Below are 26,589 nucleotides of genomic sequence, written 5' to 3' on the forward strand. Positions count from 1 at the left end.
TATCAAAGTAGGCTTAATGGTTCAAAGAAAAGAAATACTAATACATGTATATCAAATCTGTTATTCATTAAATTAATAGTGATTTAATGAATAAATTATTATACTGAACCACATTAATAGTTCCAAAATAGAAATGAAAATCTATAATTTATCTTTGCTGCAAAATAGCATTTATTTTCCTATTCATTTTCAAAAATGAGACTGGGCATTCATCCATACAATACAATTTTACAAAACCATAGAATTTCATCTGCTCTTTCTTACAGATTTTGCATAAAATTAAATATTGGACATTTTTTTGGCAGGAAAAATGTACACCTTTGACATTTTAAATCTATCTTTTCATGTAATTGTAAAACTCAGTTTGTATCACATTGACAGTTGGCTCCAGAGACCGGCTCAATCTAGAGCTGTTTTTTTAGCCCCTAGTTTTAGTGCCCCTCCTCCTTTCCTGATCAATCTAGAGCTGTTTTTTTAGCCCCTAGTTTTAGTGCCCCTCCTCCTTTCCTGATCAATCTAGAGCTGTTTTTTTAGCCCCTAGTTTTAGTGCCCCTCCTCCTTTCCTGATCAATCTAGAGCTGTCTTTTTAGCCCCTAGTTTTAGTGCCCCTCCTCCTTTCCTGGCTGCACGTCTTTCCTCTATCTCTCTCTGCCTTTGTAATCTCTTTTCTTCTCTTTCTTCCTTTTTCCTCCTTGCTTCATCAATTTTGTTGGTACCTGGTTAATGATATAGTTTTAATGAAGTAGAATCAAACACATGAATCTCTAAGAAGACTAGACACAATTGAATCCTTATTCCCTACATTTACCTAGATGGCCAGGTTTTGTAAATGCTCTCTAGATGTTAAGATGTAGCCTGAAATACCTTTTATCTAGTACTTTATTATTCAAGTACATTCTGAAATTCTCGTATTGACACTTGATCAACTGACCTGAACCATGAACACACACAAAAAACCTGTTATTAAGTAATATTTTTAAGTATAGTTGAGAAAATTTCACGATTGGCATTTATTTACATTTTTTGTACACTACTAAAAATAAAAACAATATCTGAGATTAGTGCTTGTGTACCTGCTCCCCAGTCGTCACCGTCCCCCCAGCCTGAATCGCCCCATCCCGAGGTGTCCTGGGGAGGACTAGGACTCTTCTGTTTAGCTGGGCGACTCTGGACTGTGGTCTTGTTGGTGGACCCCACAGGCCCCCACTCCTCTGTCCCCCACCCTGAGTCTTCTACGTCCCACCCAGACTCCACTTTTGAAGCCTTCTGTTGACTAGCTACAACACCAGATGGCGCCGGACTGGATCTAGAACTGGATGGACTGGATTTCGGTTTTGTTTTTGCTGGTTTTTGCTGTTAAAGGAAAGGAAGATTTTATTAAATTAACAATCTCAGTTATTCAGATTTATAAGTGATTGCAAATTATACACAAATAGGTGTGTTTTCCCCAAGATTTTTCACAAACCCATAAAAGCAATATGTTTAAGATTCCAGAATTGGAGTTTTCTAATATTCAGGCTTATTACATTGATTTTATCATGAGGGACCTACTTGACTGATGGAGATTTTTTAAAATGTAAATTTATTTCTGAAGACTGCTCCCCTCTTTGGAGGTGCTGATTTATCAAAAAATAAAAAAAATTTGCAACCAATGAAGGTACATTGTATTCAAACTACTTACTTTTGGAAGTCCCATAGCTGAGGAAAAGAAGTCTTCCTGGGCAGTTTCTGATGTATTCCCCCAGTTGTATTCCCCTGCCATTGTTAGGCCGCTGTCCTCGGTACTCACAAATTCATTACCAAAGTCCCCTCCCCACTCATCCTCGGCTTTTTTAGAACCAAGCTTCATGGAACTGCCTGATGATTTTTCCTGACCAACACTCTACATATAAGAGAATAATTCTGAATAAAAAAGAATCAGAAACAATAGAATCTTAACTTGGCAGGCAATCACTTTAAACAATTCACTCGTAAACAATTCAGTGATTTTATAAGCCAAAACTACAGCTCATAAATAATCTGCTCTGAGGTACAATGCCTCGTTTAATGCTACAACAATGACTTAGCTGGCCTACTTTGTATAAACTGTTAGTGAGCTGCCTTACTGAGCTGACTTATGTGCATTCTATTTCTAATACAGTTCTTAATATGATGGCCTTTTTTAATCACTTATTTCACACACTGCTACCAGAAATATCTGCATGCTCTGTTTAACATTCAGCCTGAAGAATTCAGAATAGTCTTGTAAGTCTTCTGTGACCCTTTATCTTTCTGTACGTATTGGGCCTTGTTTGAATGCCCATTGTTACGTTTTATCTGTATTTGTTTGGCCTTATTTTTATGCCCTTGTGACTTTATTAAGCTGTATGTATTTGACCTCTTTTGTAAGCTCTATTTGACTGTTTAATACTCATCTTAATGTGTATGCCTTGTTTGTATGCCCTTAACAGTATGTGACTATCAGGATTTCTTTGGATTTGTTTGTATGCCCTCACAAACTGTGGTAGTCTGTATTTGTTTGACCTAGTGTGTATGCCCTTCCCTTTATGAGACTATCTTTATTAGTTATATGGCCTTATAGTGTATGTGACTGTATTTATTTGGCTTCATTTGTATGCCCTACACTACATGTGACAGTATTTATTTGGCTTTGTTTGTATGCCCTTCACTGTATGTGAAGGTATTTATTTGGCCTTGTTTGTATGCCCTACACTATAAGTGACTGTATTAATTTGGCCCTACCTTTGGGGCCGTATCCTCCAGACTGCCCCAGTCCTCCTCATCATTGTCCTCCCAGCCATCAGTGGCCCGAGGCTTAGTCTCACTCGACTCCTCCTCATTATCCAGAGTATCCTATCAAAAGGTGGTTCATAAATGATTCATTCATCAAAGTAAATTTAACAATTAAAAAAATCAATCTGAATTATAAAAAAGGACAATGAAGTTAATAAAAATAAAATTAGTAAATAAGAACATGGTTTTTAGTTCCTGTCTCTTACATCAATATCTCCCCATCCTTCCTCGTCCCACCCTGTCTCCTCAGGCTGACTTGGTTCTGGGGCTGATGGATTATCACTCACTGGTTTTGGAGTAGGCTTTTTTGGAAGTTCACCAACATTTTGTGCTGGTCCTGGTGATCCTAGATATAAAAAGTAAAGGTATGGTAATAAGACTGTAGTGTATGTGACCCCCCCCCCTTTTTTAATTTTTAAGTAATGTAGTTAGGGTATATGACATTCATTATTTAATCCACAATATAGTGTTTATTCATGCTGATTCAATGACTGTAATATTTTACTGTAATTGTGTGAGCTTGGAGCGGGTTGATTTTTCTATCAAATAGAGTCAATGACTGTAATATGTTTTCATGCTTTATGGTGATTTGGAGCGGGTTGATGAAGCTTGTTTATTCACACAGTTTTATTCTGAGTCAATGACTGTAATATTTTACTGTAATTGTGTGAGCTTGGAGCGGGTTGATTTTTCTATCAAATAGAGTCAATGACTGTAATATGTCTTCATGCTTTATAGTGATTTGGAGCAGGTTGATGAAGTTTGTTTATAAAAGAAGTTTTGTTTTGTTTCATATGAATGTACTGTTCGCAAAGTTGTACTTAAGTTATGTTATTGTAGTTATAAATATTTGCAATCAAGAGTAAATTGTGGTATCACAGTATGTTGATAATGTAAACATGACAGAGATAATTCGAACTGAATAAGAGTTTGGTAGGAGATTAATAAAGTGAACCATTTGTAAATTATTACTTAATATATATATATAACAAGGCTATAACTGTGTGTAAAAGTATGTGATTGTTGTTTGTTTAGTGTTACTTAATTGATATGATACCTGTAAACAGTCTAAACTTCTTTTGGCACATGTTTTGACAGTTTCGGAACTCTTCTGTATGACGTACTTCCGGTTTAGAAACTTGTTAATCTAATTGATAAATTGTTCTCCTATTGGTTGTATAGTCGATAAATTTATTGAGTATAAATGGCGCTATCTTACGAATGAATGTATTTTGAGATGAACCGAATATTGTTTTGAGTTTAATATGTTTTGTTTTAATTATTTGTTGTGAAATATATTTTGTTTTAATTGATAATACGTGAGAAAGAATGATTTTACATTTGTATAGAACGTTTGGTAACACTTGTTCACGTGAAAGGTCGTGATGTTTTACTATTGACCAATCAGATTGTTCGATATAATTGATCATTAGTTATTAATCCAATGAAATTTCATAATTAATAATTCCGTCTTTTTCCAGCATTTTCCGTCTTTTTCTGTCATTTTCTGTCCTAGAGTCATATAAAAGTTAGACGCTAAGAAATTTTAGTCACTCTGCTGCTTATCTTGATTTGGTAGGTCCGTTTTACGGAGCTTGTAGATTTTTGTTAGGATTTTATTTTAACTTTTAATTTTGTCTATCTTTTATTTTATTTAGGAATTTATTTTATTTTTCATTTATTTAGTTAGGATAGGATTTAACCGTGAAGGACATTAAATAGTAAAATACTATTGTCCGTGATCGGTAGTTTTAAGAACTCAATAGTCTATGACTGAGTAGTTCTTTTCAGTAATTATTTTTCTAGGATTTATTTTATTTTACAATTTTACTCTACATTTATTTAAGTTTTATTTTGATGCAAACTACGTAACAAAAGTTATACGTTTGCTATCTTTCTCTTTTATGATGACTTTTATGATGATTAATTCAACGAAAGTCAATTTTTATTTTGTTTATAGATTCGGTAATTTAATTTTTACAGATACGTAAATTTATCTTTAGAATTTTTCATAGAATTTTTCATTAGAGAATTTCAGAATTTAATTTTTATTTTACTTGAAACTTAATAAAGATTATCAGATTTAATAACATTTATGGCCTGTAGTATTTACAAGCTGAACCTGTTAAATACAGTTAAGCTTGCGTTAGGTTTAACAAGTCAGCGTTATAAATAACCACGGCTTGTGTCCCGTTTTAATAGAGTTTAGGAGATTAACAAGCTAACCTGTTACATACAGTAAAGCTTGTGTTAAGTTTTACAAGTCAAAGTTATAAATAACTGCGACTTGATTTCATTATTAGACATTGGGAAATAGACGATAGATTTTTGGGTGGTTTTTCAGTCTGTTTTACGCTATGATTTTTCTTAATTAATTTATTAAAACTTAATTAATTGTTGTTAATTTGGTATGAATGTGGTGTGAATGTCGTCGTTTGAAATAAATTGTTTGTTGATAATGCATTTAATAAATTTAATTGTTTAATGTTTATAATCTTATGTCTTCTTTGCGAATGGTACATTTATGAAGGAAGTTGAGTTAAATTATTTATACCATATACAGTTAGCAGAACCGCTAGCGTTACATTTTTGGCATCCACGGCGGGATACCTTTCATTTTTATAGGTATCCAGAGATACGAACCTTTTTATATTTTTGCTAGGTGTTGGTAGAAATAAAGTTGATGTGTAATTTTTTTTTTATTTTTGACTAGGCAGTGCTCAGATAAATAGAATGGGAAAGAATAAAAGAAAGGGTCAGATTGTTGTAGAAGCTGATGTGGTGTCAGATGATGTGAGTGTGAGACAGAAAAATGATAGGCAATGTGTAGACAAAATAAATTCTGAAAACAGTTTAAAAACTGGAATTGAAAATCCTTTGGGAAATAAAAGTGTTATAAACAGTAAAAATACTGTACAAGACACTATGCACATGTCATGCACAAATTCAACATCAAATTTGATGTCCAATTCATTACACATGAATCCAATAAACACAGAAAATGTGTCACAATCATTTATTACAAATGAACACAAACATACAACACCGGAAAGGTGTAATGAACAAATGTTCATCCTAGATAGGGGAGATAACCCTACACAGTTTCCGTTACCAATCCATGATTTGACAGATGATTCGTCTGTAGATGAGTTGCATGAACCAGTCCCTCCTAGGACTGGGCGTCCATATTCCTGTCCTCCAGTTACTAGATCAGACTATCCAAATACTGTAAGACAAAACCATGGTGATATCAGAAGTAAACAAATGATCAATCCAGTGTATCAGCCCCCTAAGTATCAGCTGCCTGACAACAGAGATGACTTACCTACTATTTTAAAAGACATGCAGAAATTTTTGAACACAATCCAGTCAGATGTATCCGTACCACACCAAAGCCACCGAAAGAGTCATACAGACACGGCTCAGTGTAAAACATCATCCGGACATGGCCATCTTTCTAGGAAAACACAATCAGAAAGACAACTTAAGCGAGCAAGACTGATTGATGAAAATTCCTCCTCTTCAAAAAATTCCTCTTCTTCAGATGACTCTACTGGTAACAGTTCACCAGATTCCGATGATGAAAGTGTATCTACATCTATCGTAACTCAAAAGAGACGCTCCAGAAAATTTTCACATAAATTACCTCCTTTTACTGGTCAAGATAAAGAGAAATGGGTTGTATGGAAGGGCAGATTTGAAGAGATTGCTGACAGGGGAAGTTGGACAAACAGTGAACGCCTAGATGAACTATTACCCAGAATGCAAGGTGGTGCAGGGGAATTTGTCTTTGGACAACTCACAAAAAGAACCAGATCTAATTACAAGAAACTAATCGGAGAATTAGATAATCGATACCAAGTCATTGAAACTAAGAAGTCACTCAAGGCTAAGTTCAGCAATCGTAGACAAAAACCAAATGAACCTGTAGAAATCTATGCAGCACACTTAAAGAAACTCTACGCCAAAGCATATCCAAACAGAGATGAAACCATACGCAAGGAGGATCTTCTTCGAAAGTTCTTTGATGGTCTCAATGATGAAAAGGTTCAGTTCCAGGTTGAATACATAAAAGAGCCAGATAACATAGATGATGCTGTATTCCAGGTGATCAATTTCAGCGATCTTCATAAGAGAAGCTCTTCAAAGGCTGATAAACGTCCCATTCGGGCGGTGGCTGAAAACGACACAAAGACAGGAAATAATAAGAGATTTGAAAATAAAGAAAAACAATTCAAGATACCCCCTCAAAATGATGATTCATTTTCAACAATGTCTAAATCTAAAACATCCGAAACTAATACTGTGGATCTCAAAGACGATATACTAAGAATACAGAGACAAATCCAGAATCTTGAGAAGATGCTGTCTGAGATGAGTAAATCTTCAGCCTTTCCTCCCAGACCTAAACCAGCACCAAACAATACTTGTTATAAATGTCAGAATCCAGGTCATTTTGCTCGTGACTGTCCAGTTGGAAATCATCAAAACTTCAGAGGTGCAGTGCCACAAAATCCAGGAACTTAAACTTCAGGGGATCGTAACTGCAGATTGAGAGACGATCCAGGAGAGCAGACTTTGAATGAAGACCTATCTGGAAATAAAATAAAATAAAAGTTACTGATGATGTTCAGAGAAAATTTTAAAAAATTCCCCGGAATTTATGCCAAAGGAAAATCAATGATGTCCCTGTTGCTTTTACAATTTATACTGGTGTTTCCAGAGTTTGACTTTTAATACTTAATGTTGCAGAATTTACTTTGACTTGGGATGCTTTGACAGTACAACAGAATATTATCGTTGCAAATATAACGGAGGGTTGCTTTTGTGTGTTGACGTTTTACAAGATAGATTTTGGATATTTATAATACCTACAGTTAATGCATGTACTACCTCATACCTTACGAGACCAAGTTTCTCATCAGATGCACAATACCATGAGCTCAGGTCATCTGGGATAAAGGAAGACTGCTGCAAAAATTAGAAGATTATATTTCTTTGGTGACATGAAGACAGATATAAAAATATGGATACAGAAATGCCATGAATGACAGATTGTCATGGATGATGACTGTTTTGAAGAGATCTCAGAAGTAAATTGTAATTACAAAAATTTAAAATATTAAATACATGTAATTATTATATTCAGAGATGTTATTAGCTGAATTTGTCAGATTACCTTTAACACACGAGATGTACTGTGACCGTTACATTACCTGTTCCTAATGATGATATGATGGATGTAGTACCAAGGAACCAGTACAGATCCGTGTCGAGCCGCCGCCTCCCCAAGAGTGAATTCCACCATGAAAAGCTTCCTCAAGATTTACTTATAGGTAGTGTAGTTGTAGATAGAAATGTATAATTATGTGAATGGGTTTTTGATGTGTTAGTCTGGGATGGTGGATGGATTTTAGAATATTGTATATTTATCATATGTTGATGCTTGCATGTCGATGGTCTGTGAATTTGATAACATCTAGGTATTTATGACTTCATATATTTATGAGTACAGATTTTATTTAATGAATATTGTCTACACATGTGTCTACATTATTTAGGATCATTTACAATTGAATAGATATTTGATTTGTTAGAGCACTGCCTATAACTGCCTATGTCTGAGAACTTGATGTATGAATTATTTTTTTTTTAGATATTGTGGATTGAAATAATATGTTATTAAATAGAGAATTTGTATATTCCCTATATTTTTGGTTACTAATTATCCGTAAAATTAGAAGTACTTAAGTCGGTTGTACAATGACGATTGGCTCCGCAAATTTAGGTGTATTGATGACGATTAATCACCAGGGGTTTAATGCTGTCCTTATGACGTTTTTTTTTTAGCATAATATAAACCTTTTGAGAGTATATTTGATTAGTTTTGTTAGCATGGGTATGCATGTCTTTAGTTACCATGGGATGGCTTTTGTTGCTGTGGGTACAGAAGTGATATTTACTTTATTTGACATGAATCGTTTTAGATGTCGCAGTTATGTCTTTGTCCAACTTATGATTTTGAGAAAGTGCGATGAATGTGTGATACTTTGTATATTTTATTTTTGGGGTATTTTGTCTTTTGTTGTGTGACTGTTGTATGTGAGATATATTTTCTTTTGTTTGTACATAGTATTTTGTGAGAATGTGATGTAATATTGTTGTATGAGTGTGTATGTCTTTGTCTTTATATGTGTGTTGTATTGTGAATGTATGGTGTTCATGGGGACATGAACGTTTAAAAGAGGGGGCAGTGTAGTGTATGTGACCCCCCCCCCCCTTTTTTAATTTTTAAGTAATGTAGTTAGGGTATATGACATTCATTATTTAATCCACAATATAGTGTTTATTCACGCTGATTCGATGGCTGTAATATTTTACTGTAATTGTGTGAGCTTGGAGCGGGTTGATTTTTCTATCAAATAGAGTCAATGTCTGTAATATGTTTTCATGCTTTATGGTGATTTGGAGCGGGTTGATGAAGCTTGTTTATTCACACAGTTTTATTCTGAGTCAATGTCTGTAATATTTTACTGTAATTGTGTGAGCTTGGAGCGGGTTGATTTTTCTATCAAATAGAGTCAATGTCTGTAATATGTTTTCATGCTTTATAGTGATTTGGAGCAGGTTGATGAAGTTTGTATGTTTGAAGAAGTTTTATTTTGTTTTACTATGAATGTGCTGTTCGCAAAGTTGTACTTGAGTTATGTAATTGTATTTCTAAATACTTGGAATCAAGAGTAAATTGAAGTATCATAGTATGTTGATAATGTAAACATGACAGAGATAATTCGAACTGAATAAGAGTTTGGTAGGAGATTAATAAAGTGAGCCATTTGTAAATTATTACTTAATATATATATATAACAAGGCTATAACTGTGTGTAAAAGTATGTGATTGTTGTTTGTTTAGTGTTACTTAATTGATATGATACCTGTAAACAGTCTAAACTTCTTTTGGCACATGTTTTGACAGTTTTGGAACTCTTCTGTACGATGTACTTCCGGTTTAGAAACTTGTTAATCTAATTGATAAATTGTTCTCCTATTGGTTGTATAGTCGATAAATTTATTGAGTATAAATGGCGCTATCTTACGAATGAATGTATTTTGAGATGAACCGAATATTGTTTTGAGTTTAATATGTTTTGTTTTAATTATTTGTTGTGAAATATATTTTGTTTTAATTGATAATACGTGAGAAAGAATGATTTTACATTTGTATAGAACGTTTGGTAACACTTGTTCACGTGAAAGGTCGTGATGTTTTACTATTGACCAATCAGATTGTTCGATATAATTGATCATTAGTTATTAATCCAATGAAATTTCATAATTAATAATTCCGTCTTTTTCCAGCATTTTCCGTCCTTTTCTGTCATTTTCTGTCCTAGAGTCATATAAAAGTTAGACGCTAAGAAATTTTAGTCACTCTGCTGCTTATCTTGATTTGGTAGGTCCGTTTTACGGAGCTTGTAGATTTTTGTTAGGATTTTATTTTAACTTTTAATTTTGTCTATCTTTTATTTTATTTAGGAATTTATTTTATTTTTCATTTATTTAGTTAGGATAGGATTTATTTTTGGGTATTTTCCAGTGAAGGACATTAAAGTTAGTAAAATACTATTGCTTTTTATAGCAAAAACGCGTGCAATAAAAGCAGTTTAAATGTGTAAGGAAACGATAATTTGTCAGTATAGAGAAGGCAGAGAAGAAAAAATAGCATAAACACATATAGTCATCATGAGCTGAGAGAGATTTCTAAGTCAAGTTATATATAACGATCTCCAGCTGTGTGAATTTGAAATAAAAAAAATTTTTCTAAGAGAAGGATTATTATATATTTTACAAATTTTACTCTAACATTTATTTAAAAAAAATTTTTATTTTAAAAGAATATGAAAGGCAAACATATTTGCATAAGGTAATGAACAAAAGTTATACGTTTTGTTGATTTGCCTATATATAAATTAACTAAAATCAATTTTTTTGCTCTAAAGATTAATTTTATGATGTAAAATACTAAAGTTGAACTCAAAGTCTATGACTGAGTAGTTCTTTTCAGTATTTTTCTAGGATTTATTTTATTTTACAATTTTTTACATTTATTTAAGTTTTATTTTGATGCAAAACGTAACAAAAGTTATACGTTTGCTATCTTTCTCTTTTTTGACTTTTATGATGATTAATTCAACGAAAGTCAATTTTATTATAGATTCGGTAATTTAATTTTTAGATACGTAAATTTATCTTTAGAATTTTTCATAGAATTTTTCATTAGAGAATTTCAGAATTTAATTTTTATTTTACTTGAAACTTAATAAAGATTATCAGATTTAATAACATTTATAGTATTTACAAGGAACCTGTTAAATACAGTTAAGCTTGCATTAGGTTTAACAAGTCAGCGTTATAAATAACCACGACTTGTGTCCCGTTTTAATAAAGTGTGTAGGAGTTAACAAGCTAACCTGTTACATACAGTAAAGCTTGTGTTAAGTTTTACAAGTCAAAGTTATAAATAACTACGACTTGGTTTCATTATTAGATATTGGGAAATAGACACGATAGATTTTTGGGGTGGTTTTTCAGTCTGTTTTACGCTATGATTTTTCTGATTTTATTTATTAAAACTTAATTTATTATTGTTAATTTGGTATGAATGTGGTGTGAATGTCGTCGTTTGAAATAAATTGTTTGTTGATAATGCATTTAATAAATTTAATTGTTTAATGTTTATAATCTTATGTCTTCTTTGCGAATGGTACATTTATGAAGGAGTTGAGTTAAATTATTTATACCATATACAGTTAGCAGAACCGCTAGCGTTACAAAGACATTGGGTCACATAAAACATGGACCATATTAATCATTATTATACTTCTGTTAAAATGTTTCCTAGATAAAGTTCAGAAGGTAAAATAACTATCTTTTATAGTTCACGCATAGCAAAGCTATACCCCGGGGCATAGATTTTGCTATCCACCCTCGGAAAATTTTCATGCGTATTTTTGCCGCCAATTTTGATTTCCAGCAATAAATCTTTTGACTGATGATGTCATAATGACTTCAGTAGCATTGTGACGTCATCAGGATTTCAGATTATTCTTGCAGTATTATCTTACTTCAAAAAAATTCAAACCTCAAAAATTATATTATACATCAGTATAGTAAAACACTTATCCACTATTTCTGAGTGGGATAGCTCTTTCATCAAACCCTTGACAGGGACTATTCCCCTCGGGCAAGCCCTCAGGGAATAGTTCCCTGACGTGGGTTTGATAAAAGAGCTATCCCACTCACAAACAGTGGATAAGTGTATATTATTATACTTCTGTTAAAATGTTTCCTATATAAAGTTCAGAAGGTAAAATAGCTATCTTTTATAGTTCACGCAGAGCAAAGCTATACCCCGGGGTATAGTTTTTGCTATCCACCCTCGGAAAATTTTCATGCAATTTTTGCCTCCAATTTTGATTTCCAGCGATAAATCTATTGACTGATGATGTCATAATGACTTCAGTAGCATTGTGACGTCATCTGGATTTCAGATTATTCTTACTCAAAAAAAAAATTTGAACCTCAAAAATTATATTATACATCAGTATAATAAAACGCTTATCAACTGGTTGTGAGTGGGATAGCTCTTTTATCAAACCCGTGACAGGGAACTATTCCCCGAGGGCTTGCAGTGGATAAGTGTATATTATACCCCACGCAAATGAAGTTTGGGGGGATATATAGGAATCACCTTGTCCTTCTGTCCATCTGTCCAGCTGTCTGTGTGTCCGTCTGTCCAGCTGTTTGTCTGTCAGTACAAACGTGTCCGGTCCATATCTTTCTTACATAGGAACATAAGAATCTACTACTCCACACAAAGATTGCCCATGACCTAAGGGTGTGTCATGACCTTTACCCAAGGTCATTTGAGAAAGTTCAAGGTCACTGGTAGAAAAAATTCATAATTTGTGTCCAAACCCAAGGTCATTTGAGGAAGTTCAAGGTCACTGGTGGAAAAAAATCATAATTCGTGTCCGGTTCCATATCTTTCTTATGGATAAACTTGGTGGGTTCTAATTTCACAAAAAGATTACACATGACCTAAGGGTGTGTCATGACCTTGGGTCAAGGTCAATTGGGGAAGTTCAAGGTCACTGGAAGAAAAAAAATCATAATTCGTGTTTGGTCCATATCTTTCTTATGGATAAACTTGGTGGGTTCTAATTTCATAAAAAGATTACACATGACCTAAGGGTGTGTCATGACCTTGACCAAAGGTCATTTGGGGAAGTTCAAGGTCACTGGAAGGAAAAACAAGAGGCCCAGGGGCCACAGCGCTCACCTGAGCACATCACCTTGGAAAAAGCACATATCATGATTTGGACGAACTAGAATCTACACTACCTGAGGATAATTCTACATAAATATTACTAATCACGGCTTTGAAGTACTTGAAAAGAAGATTTAAAAAGGTTTCCATACATAGATTTGAACAAACTTGAATCTACACTATCTGAGGATGAATCCATATGAGTTTCATCTTTCCTGGCCCAGTGTTTCTTAAGAAGATTTTTAAAAAATTTTTCCTATATATTCCTATGTAAAACTTTGATCAGCTATTTTGGCCCCTCCCCTACCCCCGTAGGTCATGATTTGAACAAACTTGAATCTACACTATCTGAGGATGATTCCACATGAGTTTCATCTTTCCTAGCCCAGTGGTTCTTGAGAAGAAGTCCTATATTTTCCTAGATAAAACTTTGATCGGCCATTTTGGCCCCACCCTACCCCCGGTGGTCATGATTTGAACAAACTTGAATCTACACTATCTGAGGATGAATCCATATGAGATTCATCTTTCCTGGCCCAGTGGTTCTGGAGAAGAAGATTTTTAAAAGATTTTTCCAATATACTCCTATGTAAAAATTGGTCAGCCATTTTGGCCACACCCTACCCCCGGGGGTCATGATATGAACAAACTTGAATCTACACTATCTGAGGATGATTCCACATGAGTTTCATCTTTCCTAGCCCAGTGGTTCTTGAGGAGAAGATTTAAAAAAAAAATTCTTATATATTCCTTTGTAAAACTTTGATCGGCCATTTTGGCCCCACCCTACCCCGGGGGGTCATGATTTGAACAAATTTGAATCTACACTATCTGAGGATAATTCCACATGAGTTTCATCTTTCCTGGCCCAGTGGTTCTTGAGAAGAAGATTTTTCAAGATTTTTCCTATATTTCCTATGTAAAACTTTGATCGGCCATTTTGGCCCCACCCTACCACCGGGGGTCATGATATGAACAAACTTGAATCTACACCAACTGAGGATGATTCCACATGAGTTTCATCTTTCCTGGCCCAGTGGTTCTTGAGGAGAAGATTTTTCAAGATTTTTCCTATATTTCCTATGTAAAACTTTGATCGGCCATTTTGGCCCCACCCTACCCCGGGGGGTCATGATTTGAACAAATTTGAATCTACACTATCTGAGGATGATTCCACATGAGTTTCATCTTTCCTGGCCCAGTGGTTCTTGAGAAGAAGATTTTTCAAGATTTTTCCTATATTTCCTATGTAAAACTTTGATCGGCCATTTTGGCCCCACCCTACCCCCGGGGGTCATGATATGAACAAACTTGAATCTACACCAACTGAGGATGATTCCACATGAGTTTCATCTTTCGTGGCCCTGTGGTTCTTGAGAAGAAGATTTTTTAAAAACGGCATTAATTTTTCTCTAATTCATAATTATCTCCCCTTGGAGAAGGGCGTGGCCCTTCATTTGAACAAAATTGAATCCCCTTTACCCAAGGATACTTTGTAGCAAGTTTGGTTTAAATTGGCCCAGTGGTTCTTGAGAAGAAGATGAAAATGTGAAAAGTTCAAGGTCACTGAAAGAAAAATTTCATAATTTGTGTCTTGTCCATATCTTTCTTATGGACAAACTTGGTAGGTTCTCATTTCACACAAAGATTTTCCTGACCTAAGGATGTGTCATGACCTTGGTCAAGGTCATTTAGGGAAGTTCAAGGTCACTGGAAGAAAAATTTCATAATTCGTGTCTGGTCCGTATCTTTCTTATGGATAAACTTGGCAAGTTCTCATTTCACACAAAGATTCCTCCTGACCTAAGGATCTGTCATGACCTTGGTCAAGGTCACTTTGGGTAGTTCAAGGTCACTGGAAGAAAAATTTCATAATTCGTGTCTGGTCCATATCTTTCTTATGGATAAACTTGGTAAGTTCTCATTTCACACAAAGATTGCTCATTACCTAAGGATGTGTCATGACCTTGGGTCAAGGTCATTTGGGGAAGTTCAAGGTCACTGGAAGAAAGATTTTATAATTTGTGTCTGGTCCATATCTTTCTTATGGATAAACTTGGTAAGTTCTCATTTCACACAAAGATTGCTCATTACCTAAGGATGTGTCATGACCTTGGGTCAAGGTCATTTGGGGAAGTTCAAGGTCACTGGAAGAAAGATTTTATAATTTGTGTCTGGTCCATATCTTTCTTTATTATGGAAAAACTTGAATCTACTACTTCACACAAACATTGCTTATGACCTGAGGTTGTGTCATGACTTTAAACCAAGGTCATTAATGCAAGTTCAAGGTCACTGACAGAAAAAGTTCATAATTCGTGTCTGGACCATATATTTAGTCTATTTTCTTTATCAGGCTGCGCCTTCATTTCATTTATAAATCAAAAGCCTGAAAGGCTTCAATGGCGTCGAACAAGAAAAACAATTTCAAAAGATCTGCAAATAGGTCAAGTGAGTGACTCCAGTAACATAATAATAAAATTTAAAAAAATAGTCTGAACACAAATACAGTGTAGGGCCTGATAGCCTTGTGTCCTGGTCCGAATGAGTCAGGGTTCGAATTGACCAGACATCGTCAGAAATGTCTATCCTCTATATCAATCTAAGTTCTTTTCAGTCAATCGAAGACATATGAAGGGTTTCATAAATTTTATTTTAATTAATTGCCATTGTCAGAGGGTTGTTCTGTTGTATAGTGATTGCATCTTAACTACAACCATGACTCTAATGTTACAAGTACGATCGACTTACGATAAGGCGCGGTAAACAAATGGAGGAAATGAATAAATACAGTAATACTGGCATTACTGGTCAATATCATAGGTTGTTCGGCTAAAATTGGATTGAAGATCGTAAAAATAAAGCTAAGATTAAGAAATTCAATCTTTATAGTCTTGTTGTATTCGTGTTTATTTTGTAATTATTTTACCGTATTTAAGATTGTTTGTATTACAGTAATCGGTCCCAAAATGTGATTCATGTCATTCGACGCACCCTCTCAGTAGAAATTCATCCGCAACAACCATAACGTTTTTCTTGCGTAAGAATTAAACATAATATCGTTGTTTTAGTATTAATTGAAGATACAATTGATTTAATTTTATATTCAAGCTATTATTCATTGTGAACGTTTTAAAAGAAATTGGTTTACAGCTGTTGCTATTTTCTATTGCGGATGCATCCACTGACACGTGCGGTCGCGTAAACCTGACTGATCGCTAGATGACGATTGGGCAAGCCCGACGCCATAAAAATATAATGAGCAATTACATTTGCACTAAATACGTTTTAACATTTCTCTCTTCTCTTAGATCCATAAAATATTCACGATTTAGCACTTCTGAAAAACCCAGCTGGGGGTGATTTGTCCCATTTGGACAGTTCTAGTTTAATTTTATTTTTCTATATACATATTAGTAAATATTTTTCCTTCTAAAATAAGTCGGTTATGAAATTTATAATATTCTTTGTGACTTTATTTTCCCAATACTATACCTCTATATTTTCAAGATAATTTTTATGTGTAACCACTGCAGAGTAATTCAAGTAAGACTATACATACAGTTGACAAGTGTGACTTTCTGTCAATATGAATTGGTACCAAAAAATTAATACAATAGCACTATCAGTACACAATCATCTGAGATAGAACAATATATATCTGTCTGATTGACATCTTACCAGTTGCCTTCTGTCTGGTACCGTCCTTTTTGTACAGTTTGGATGTCAGGGAAGACACCCCTGTCACCGCCCACCCCGCCCAGCTGGCAGCACTGCTGGAGACTGTAGAACCCCCAGACAGAACATCCTTCTCTGAAAATGGACAAAATGTAGGCTTCTAAATATAATATTTCAAACTCAAAGACACAATGCTTTATGTTTATTGTATATTCTTAAGGTCAGATGACACGTTCCTCAAATATATGTTTTGTATGTCTTGGTATTATATCAACAATTATTAATATTTGTCATTCTCATCTGATTTCTACATTGTTTTCAAAATGTTTTTAAATATAAGTACACCAAAAATTGTGTTATAGGCCATTTAGAAGATTACACATAATGGCTATATAAGAAATATGACCCTATGGTATCTTGGCTAAATGCCTGGTAAGGTACCCTAATTTTTTGTGAGGAAACTTGTTTAAGTACCCACACTTCAATGACAAATTCTTTGGAAAAATTATATATTTTTGAGGAACGTGTCGTGTGACCTTAAGGCCATAATAAATAAATTGCTAGATTCTCATCCGAATTTTTTTAAAAATCAAGGCGGGCGGGCGGCTTTTATTTTATATTTTATATTTTTTCAATTTTGTAGATTTTTTATTGACCTGGTCAATCGGTGTAATTTTATCTACAACACCCGAATAAAAGTCATAGTAAAGGTTCAATTATCTCTTACTTCACATCTTCACTAACTTTTTCAACCAATGACCCCTGTTTAAAATATATACGCATGTATTACAGCAATTACCGTCTTTTCAGCTGTCAAAATCATGTCGACTTTCACGGGATTTAAAACGAAAGTAGAATGGAAGATGAATACCAATCCCCATTAGAATTAAGACAAAGAAAAACAGAAATTTAAAAAATCTAGGCGGGGGTATAAAATAGGGGCGGGCGGGGATGAGAATCTAGGAATATTTCTATTATGGCCTAACCATGATTACATAAATGTTTCACTTGATTATTTGAATTTATTGTTTATTCAAAGAAATGTCATTGAAACATTTCAATAATTAATAGAATGAAATTTACCCATCTCTGCTTCTAACTCTGGATTTTCTGAAACCTTTTCTAACTTTTCTACAAAGCATTTTATTCCCCTGAATGCCTGAAAGATAAATGAAACTCATTTTAAAATATTCATACTCTTAGATACTTACTACATGCTTATATCAATATTTTTCCTTGTTTCCTTTCATTGTGCAATTTATACAGAATTATTCCACCTTCACATATAGAATCACGAGGGTAATCAATTTAATAATATTTTTTTTTATATATAACTCTTTATGTGTACACTTGTGCAACAGCGCCGAGCAATGTGCTTGGTATCTTAAGGTGACTGAAAAAGAAATAGTGACAAAACAAGTATAGAATATTGATTAGTACCTGATCTCTGACCCCCTTTTCTGGGTCTCTGGTCATGGAACACATTGCTGGTAATAACCTCTGAGCTATTTCATTCAATGTGAAGAAGTTCTGGGTGGACGCCATGCCTAAGATTCCAGCCTGCCTGGCTGGGGGAAATGGATCCTTCAGGGCCCTCAGAAAGGCAGAGGATATCATCTTCTGTCTCACCTAGAGTCAAAAATATTACTTTATTGGAATATACATTTATAATATTTTTTGGTGAACCTATGTACAGTCAAACTTGTTTTAAGAGGCCACCTTTGGGAAGTCTGGAAACTGGCCACTTAAGACAGGTGGCCTCTTATTCCAGTTTGCCCTCGAAAAAGACAATCGGGCAACGAATAAACAACATTGAACATTACAGTTAAATTAATTAATCAAATAATAAATCAGGTCAATTTAACAAAGGCTTTTTATTTTTATATATATTAATTAAAGCTCATTCAAAAAACTATTAAAGAATTAGAAATTTTTAAGGTTTCGTGCATGTTTCTGTTCCTACATATTAGTAATACATACAGTGCCTGACTATTATCCTTTTTTATAAAGGAAAAAAAATTACACAAAAATACAGTTTAATGGTAAATAAAATAAAGCATAGATATTTAAGTAAGAATATGTCAATAAAAATTTCACTTGCATATGTTCAAAAATGGTCAGCAGTGTAACACCCCCCCCCCCCATTTATTCATCGGCAATTAACTTACTTGCTGAAGTTTTTAAAGTCTGGTAAATTTTATTGTGTATAAAGCTGTCAGAATTTCTATGTAACATACACAGACACACAAATAAAATTAAGCAGTTGACCAAAGATATGTATTGACGCAGTTGAAAATCATTCCATAACACAGGTGTCATATGCAGTAGAGCGTGACTAATCCCTATCAATGGTCTGTTGATAGTGATCATGAAATTCACGAGATAATCATGCCACATGAAGCACTTTGTTTTCACAAGAGTGGCAATCAGGGCTTCTACATGAAATCAAAATCTAAAAGGTGTCAATTTTTTTAGGTAGAGGAAAATATCAATTGTATCTAAATTCTTTTTATTTTTCAATCGGCGATCTTGAAAAATAATTACAAATTGATCTAACAGGTTTTTTTATTTTTTCATAAACATAGAGTTCGGTGTATCTAATAGTAATTTGTTTAATTGCATTAATAGCTAGGTTAAATTGGCTATTGTGATATAATTACCCAAGCGAATGTGTTTAAAAGACATAATAGAACCGCAGCAAGTGACGAAATGGCCGCCTATTACAGTGACAATAGGGCATGTGGGTGAGAATATGGGTGGCCGCTGGCCGTGTTACACAGGTGGCCGTTTATTCCAGTTAGAATATATAGGAAAAATCGTCGGGGGAACTGAAAGTGGCCGCTGACCGCGAGTGGCCGTTGATTTCGGGTGGCCGCTAAGACAAGTTTGACTGTATCTTCAACACATGTTCCTGCTTTGATATAGATATTCATTACTCTATGAAGCAGTGTACTGACAAATGAATCTCCATTAAAAAAATTCACTTTGCTCTAAACAAATCCTTCATTACCCCGGTACATTGTAACTTACTTGTGGATTCAGATGACATGCTATCTTCCCTAGACACACTGTTGTGTTTGTCCTTATACCACCCTGCAATAATCATGTTATTTATAAATTTACTTCCTAAAGTTTGAAAAAGACAAATACATAGGACTGTTACTGGTAAATTAATACATAAAATATGAAAATGACAAACAGTACTCAATAATACAATAATACAAGTTTAGAGCACAGCAAATACAGAGCTCTTAAACATACAAGAGGTGGGATCATGTGCCATGGAGGTTTAAATTTTCCCTGTCAATCAGTCACACTCATAGTTAAATAGTATGATCAATGTGTACTGGTACAATTATACCGCTGTCAGAAAAAAATTAGAAGAAATTGCCTGTTACGTCTTTGCCTACCTGATCATCTTTGGCCTGTAGTCTGGCAAAGTGTTTCATCACCTCCTCATTTAAGTTCTTGTAGTTCAGTTTGGGGGCAATAAAAACTATAGCCTATAAAATTATAAAACGTGAGATTTACATTCATATTTCTTGATAATATGTTACTATATATGTAACACAAAAATGTAAATTGTTATAAAAGTTTTTTTTAAATAAATACTTCAAATATTAAGTAAGGGAGTTAATTAAAAGTGTTAATGTGCTGTATATAAGAAGGTCACTCTTCTAACACTCACTGATGAATGAACCCTTTACCTCAGTAATTAGAGCATTGGATATTAAATCTGAGGATTGTAGGTTTAATCCACAGTGTGGAAACCCCCTAGCTAATTGGCTATAATGATTATTGAATGAAAAAGCAATAGGTAAAAGAAAAATAATATTCAAACCTCACTTACGGCCATACCTTAATTGTAGATTCTCTAACCACAGGGTTTGTGTCTGTAAAGCCATGGATAATGTGAGGAAAAATTTTGTCATTTACAGTGGCTGCCTGGAGGTACTCCACAAAAGTGTCAATCTACAAAATGGTACCAGTATTTTAGAAAGGTAGTAAACTACTAAACACTGTTAAAGAGTGGAGGAGGTGGAGCAAGGGAGAAAAAGTAGAGAGGTGAAAATAGATAAAAATAGGTGAAAATAGAAAATAAAAGTGGACAGGTATCCTGACATATAGCATTCTTTTTATTTCTTTCCTATTTAGGCCTACTGGTATTCTGATCTTAGCAAAAAGACAGACTTAATGCAAAGTTATTATACATATCATAGACATTTAAACATGTCAGCATTATAATAAACTTTTGTATAAAAGGAAACATTGTAAAGTTTAATAAATCTTTGCAATCCCTTTCCCTCTGAATTCAAAATCTTATTCAAATTCTTATTTTGCAGTATACTATATTCTTTTTAATATGCATTCCAACTCCCTATCTATTCCGACACATTTTTTTCTTCCGGTGTATATATTATCATACAGATTTTACCGTAGTTCTTTTTTTCACACTTAATTTTATATATTTTGCAAGATTTATATTTCATTATTAGTACGACATGTAAATTTCTTTAGGTAGTTCAGATTCAAACACAACTTCCAAAGTGCACTGTACCAATTTACCAAATTTCATAAATATTATACATTATCATTCAATGTAGTGAGCTGAAATATTTTGTAATGACATATTATAAATGATGAAAAGATTAGAAAAAAATATGATTCTCATCAAAATTACACATCAGAGCTGATATAGACCTGCTGTAGAAGTTTGACTCTCGTGGCTCTGTCAGGAGAGGTAAATAGTTTGACCACACAGGGAACAATTCTACTCTGGTATTCCTCTGCATCCAGAAATTTTCCAATCTGTAAGACAAGAAAAACAAGCAGTTTATTTCAAATACATCAAATAATTAAAACAAATACAACACTTGTGTTCTACTCAACTTAAAAAAAATCTCACCTTGAAAAGTGGAGCTAGAATGTGGGAGCCAGCATCACCGTATTCAAATGCATTCAGTAACTGGGGCAGAATCTTATTTTTACAGAAAGCTTTTGGAAATTCGTCTAATGATGGTGCTAGATTGGCAAAGAACTTTGTTTTCTCTGACTGATCTTTGATCTAAAAAAAATAAATAAATAAATAAATAAAAACTTCCGAACATTTTCAAGATCTTTCGCCTCTAGCATGTCTAATCTTAGGTAATCTGATAGGAATTTAAATTTTTAAATATGATGCTTCATTTTGAACAATAAAATATTTTCCATATAAAGTACCTGAATTTCATCCAAGAAGAGCATTGTCTTGACAAATGAGTTCTGCATAAACCCATGACCAGTTCTACAGCTTTCTATGAATTTGGCAGGATTGGGACGAGACTTTGGATTGGCTCCAACTAATTCACAGTAATTTGGCACTAAAGATTTTGGAATCTAAAAATCAAACCAAAAGTCATTGATAAAGATATGGTTCTACAGTTTTAAACTGAAGATAATATTTCCATGTTGATGTTATATTATTAGTATTTACATGCTGAACATTTTCATGATGTAATTTTTTATCATTATTGAAAGATGATAGCAAGGAGCAAACATAGCTTATGGAGAAGCAAAATGATTTGGTACACTATTTCATCACTATAAAATAAGATACCGGTAAATGAAATTCATTGTGCAGCAAGTTGTTGTTTACACCCATGTCCTTACCTTTCCCACTGATTTGAGAGCACTAGTCTGAGACAGTGGGCCATTAAACACCTCCCATATCAAGCAACCCAGACCCCACATATCTGTTGACCTGCATGTAATTTAAAAATAACCTATTTCAAAAACTCTCAGACACTTAATGTAATTCAAGTGCACTTGATGAGAACATTTATCGCAAGAAAGCTGAAAGATCAATTTTTCAATCAAAATTAAACTGGATGCTCATGAAATAAGATCTACAGTTAGTCAGTATCATCAAAATTTATTCTCTTTAATAAAATGAAGTAAAATTCATCATTTGGGATTGAGAAGTATTGAATGTGGCAATAAATGTTGACAGAATGTCATTTCATAATTACAATGTAATTAATCTAATCTAAGATTGATAAGAACTTCATTACCATTTCTCTGTTCTTGCACCTCTTCTGTTTTCTAACTTTTCTGGGGGATCATATCTGTCCAACAAGGGGAGGATTTTAACAGGAGGCACACTGTCCTGCCCCTGAGCAGGGTACATATAGTCCACACCCCCTAGTTTCCACTCCCCTGCCTGATTGACAAACACAGAGGACAGACACACATTGTTGTGGATCAGGTTACAATCATTGATGAGGAATGACAAACCTTTCTGAAAAATGGAAATCATAAACTAAACACTGGGTCTGTTTTATAAATTACACACTCATTCTTATAATTAATTTTCATACTTACAGCCACTTGATGGATGCCCCATGATATTGCCATTAGGTTCCGATTTTCTTCACTCTCATTTAGATAATTTTCAAGGGGTAAAACTGCTTCTGTGGCAAAGTAGATTACTTTATCTGTCTGTTGGGAAAAAAAGCACTGATTTCATATTCTTGTTATTCATTTCTGGTATGTATCCAAATCCAATTTCAAAGACAAGTTACATGAGACATGCAATAACATACACAGCACTGTAATAATTGTAACAAACCTCAACTCCATCCAAGAAAGATACTATGTTTGGATGTCTGAGAGTTTTGATCCTCTTAAATGCCCCTTTAGCCACCTGTACCTAATAAAAATACAAAATCAGTAGTAAAAATATATTTACTCTGTGTTTGTTGTAGCATCAGAAAAAAACGGAAAAAAAATTATTATCTTGTTTTGTTTTGTTTTACAAAGTGTACTTTGCACTGCGATCCCAATAAATGTCCATTTTTCCCCCATAAAACACTTACCATATATACTCGCCTATAAGTCCGTTGTATTTTTTTAGGATATTTTGATGGAATTCGCCATTGGCCCACTTATAAGTCGGTACAACTTTTTGCCAGAAACAGATGACAATTTCAAATGAATGATCTGATATTTTAACCTGGTTTCAATTACCAGGTAATATTTTTACCTTTAAATTATTGATCAAAATAGATAATGCCCTCTTAAGATTAACAAATAAAATTTTTAAGTACATGTACTATATAAAAACATGTAATTAATGTTTAATCTTAGAATACTAACATGATATGATAAATCCAGACTTTATTCACCAATAACTGTTGAAAACATTCATAGAATAATATTATTTTAATCATATATTCCAAGCTCTCTGACTGGATTAAACTTGGTCACATGATTTAGTATATAACAGCATATAGACTTGAGTTACTATTTATAGAATCTAAAATGCATATTGACTTGATGTTTTCTGAAATAGAGGTAATTTTCTGTAAAACAAAAATTAATAGGAAAGATTTCATAATTATAGCTAATACAGTATATGACTTGATGTTTCTGAAAAAATATACTTCAACTTGTATTTAAATTTGTAATGTTCTGCGACTCATAAGATGTAACAATGGCCTGAATTAGGAACTACTTAATATTACAACATATTGAATATCTTTGTCAAAATTGATACAAAACATAATCAAAAAGATGTACATTTGTAGTATTTTCAATTATTAAATCCTCTAAATTATGTTAAAATCTAAAAATGTCAAGGAAAGTTTAACACAGTCATATTAAACAACTTAATTTATTTTGATTTCTTGTCTCTAAGTGTTTAAGTGAGAAAACTTAATTGTGGTGTGTTACCATTTTTTCAAATTGTTTTTAATCAACCCCTGTCAAAAATAATATAACAAATGTAGCCCTTTAATTCGGTCAATCCATAGATATATCGACTTCACAGAAAAGCATGTCGACCTCGCACTTCGTGCTTGGTCGATATGCTTCTCTGTGAAGTCGATATATCTATGGATTGACCTCATCAAAGGGCTATATTTATATATTACATTTCGTGGTCCAGAAAAATACCATCTTTTATGACTCGCCTATAAGTCGGACATAGACTTTTGGACTAAAATTTAACTCTCAAAAAAAACGACTTATAGGCGGGTATATACGGTACATTGTTTTTATGCACATTTAAATTCTTGGAATGAAATGTGAATAAAATGTCTTCCCTTCTTTTAAGAACTATACAGAGACTAATTACTGAAAAAAATCTGCAGGGCTATACTTACTTGTGATTCACTGCTTGATTTCACATCAAAAGCAAATATGGTGACAGGTTCTCCTGTTCCCTAAAAATGTTAAAGCATGAATGAAAAACAAAAAACACATGAATTAAACCATCCAAGGTTTTGTTTTTTTTTTTAAATTCAGTTTTAACTTGAATCTATTTGAGATTTTGCAGTGGCAGAGGAATAAAGGTAAGGTTATAATGTAACTACAACTGTTACTTATGCTTACAACAACAATTAAAATGCACAAACCTAGAAGAACAAAGAGTTTGGTTTATCAGTTATCAATTTTAAAAAATGTATTTCAATATTCACAACTTAGGCAAAATATCTAGTTCCAAAAGAAGTTGGATAACATTAATGTGTACTATAATAGTTTACTTGCACTTTTTCTTCTTAGTCCCTTATATTGTCAGGACAAAAAAAAAAAGAAAAAGAGAGAGAAAAATAGACAAAGCAGGGGAATGAGAATATTGGGTTTACAATGCAAGGGCGACAACAAAAGATAACGTGAAATCAAGGCAGCAGGATGGAGGAGCAAAGGTAACAATGCAATGTTATGTAAGAATGTTAAAGAGTTAGAGGATCAGCAAAGCAGTAGGGATATGCATTATGGAAAGTAAAAGGGACGGGAAACTTAAATCAGTTAAAGTACCATGAACCTTACAGGGTTTTAGTAAGCATGGTAAGGAAAACAGGTAAAAAGGAATTCTTCGTTTTCTTTATTTGTATTTTATAAGTGTAAAGACTCAAAAAAAGACTTTGTTCTACTACTACTACCAATAGAAATGAACCATAGTTGGACGTATTTGAAGCAGACTATTGCAAAACTCTTCAGCATCGGAGGTTTAAACAAATGGGATATTTCTATGCAAAATCAACAACTTTATATTTTGTTGAATTTAACCCTTTTAAAGGTAAGAAACAAAAGTTTTATAGTGATAGAGACTTAAAGGGATGTCCAAAGGAAAAAGCTGAAGTGGGCTGCTAAATCATTTTAGCCCGAATTGATTGAAATAAGGGGTCAAAGTGGGGGCATCTTCAAGAAAATCTGAATAACTTAATGGTGTGACACTGAGCTGTCCAGGGACACCAGACCAAAATATTTTGTCCCTACGACATCTCATTGAGAATAAGGGTAGATGAGGAATTAGGGTCGTTTTGAGAATAAATAACCTGAACTTTCAAGTTCTAGTGGAATATATTACATAGGCCTATAACATGTGATAGGAATCTACATTACATAACGTGTACTCAGAGATATCATTACTGAACAGATACATTCACATCACATCATGCATGGTAATATTTAAAATATACCAGATACACACACTGATCACTGTTGAACATGATTTACCTTCTTTTTGCCATGATGAACAGCCCAAATCGACTTGTTTTCAAGGCCAGTTATCTTTTCTCCTATATCATAATGAAAGTCTTTGGCCGGGTCTCGAGAAAAAAATGACCACATATTCATTAATCAACAAACCTACTTAATTCATATCAAAAGGATTATTTTACAGAGACTTTCAAGTATTTCATTGCGTGGATTTGGGAGTCGTGTCACAAATATTGAGACATGCGCACTTTCGGTATGTCGTAAAAAGTAGTATATATATATAAAACCCTCGTAATATTTGTTTCTTC

The 26,589-nt window shown here is 33.6% G+C and overlaps 1 protein-coding gene across 1 annotated transcript; it reads right to left on the bottom strand.

The window, feature by feature from the left end:
- Positions 1–541: 541 nt before the first annotated feature.
- On the bottom strand, positions 542–26,531 carry LOC134282581 (N-terminal kinase-like protein). Its single transcript, XM_062764982.1, has 20 exons — positions 26,300–26,531; positions 24,943–25,002; positions 23,409–23,489; positions 23,162–23,278; positions 22,852–23,078; positions 22,451–22,541; positions 22,022–22,177; positions 21,708–21,866; positions 21,503–21,610; positions 20,660–20,773; positions 20,212–20,304; positions 19,832–19,894; positions 18,242–18,430; positions 17,885–17,960; positions 16,805–16,936; positions 3,000–3,139; positions 2,743–2,853; positions 1,682–1,882; positions 1,074–1,353; positions 542–716 (listed from the first exon to the last, which is right to left on the bottom strand). The coding sequence occupies exons 1-20, from the start codon at positions 26,417–26,419 to the stop codon at positions 568–570; spliced, it is 2,667 nt and encodes an 888-aa protein (XP_062620966.1). The 5' UTR covers positions 26,420–26,531; the 3' UTR covers positions 542–567.
- Between the last annotated feature and the right edge of the window lie 58 nt (positions 26,532–26,589).

Source organism: Saccostrea cucullata, unplaced genomic scaffold (assembly GCF_032062105.1).
Source record: "Saccostrea cucullata isolate Sc308-1 unplaced genomic scaffold, CSIRO_AGI_Scuc_v1 ctg297, whole genome shotgun sequence".
Classification (NCBI taxonomy): Eukaryota; Metazoa; Mollusca; class Bivalvia; order Ostreida; family Ostreidae; genus Saccostrea; species Saccostrea cuccullata.

Coding starts and splice junctions, on each gene's coding strand:
- LOC134282581 (XM_062764982.1), bottom strand. CDS start 26,419: ATGAATATGTGGTCATTTTTTTCTCGAGACCCGGCCAAAGACTTTCAT. Junction 23,279..23,408: donor CTTTCTTGGATGGAGTTGAG/GTTTGTTACAAT, acceptor TTTTCCCAACAG/ACAGATAAAGTAATCTACTT. Junction 1,354..1,681: donor CAGCTATGGGACTTCCAAAA/GTAAGTAGTTTG, acceptor TTCCTTTAACAG/CAAAAACCAGCAAAAACAAA.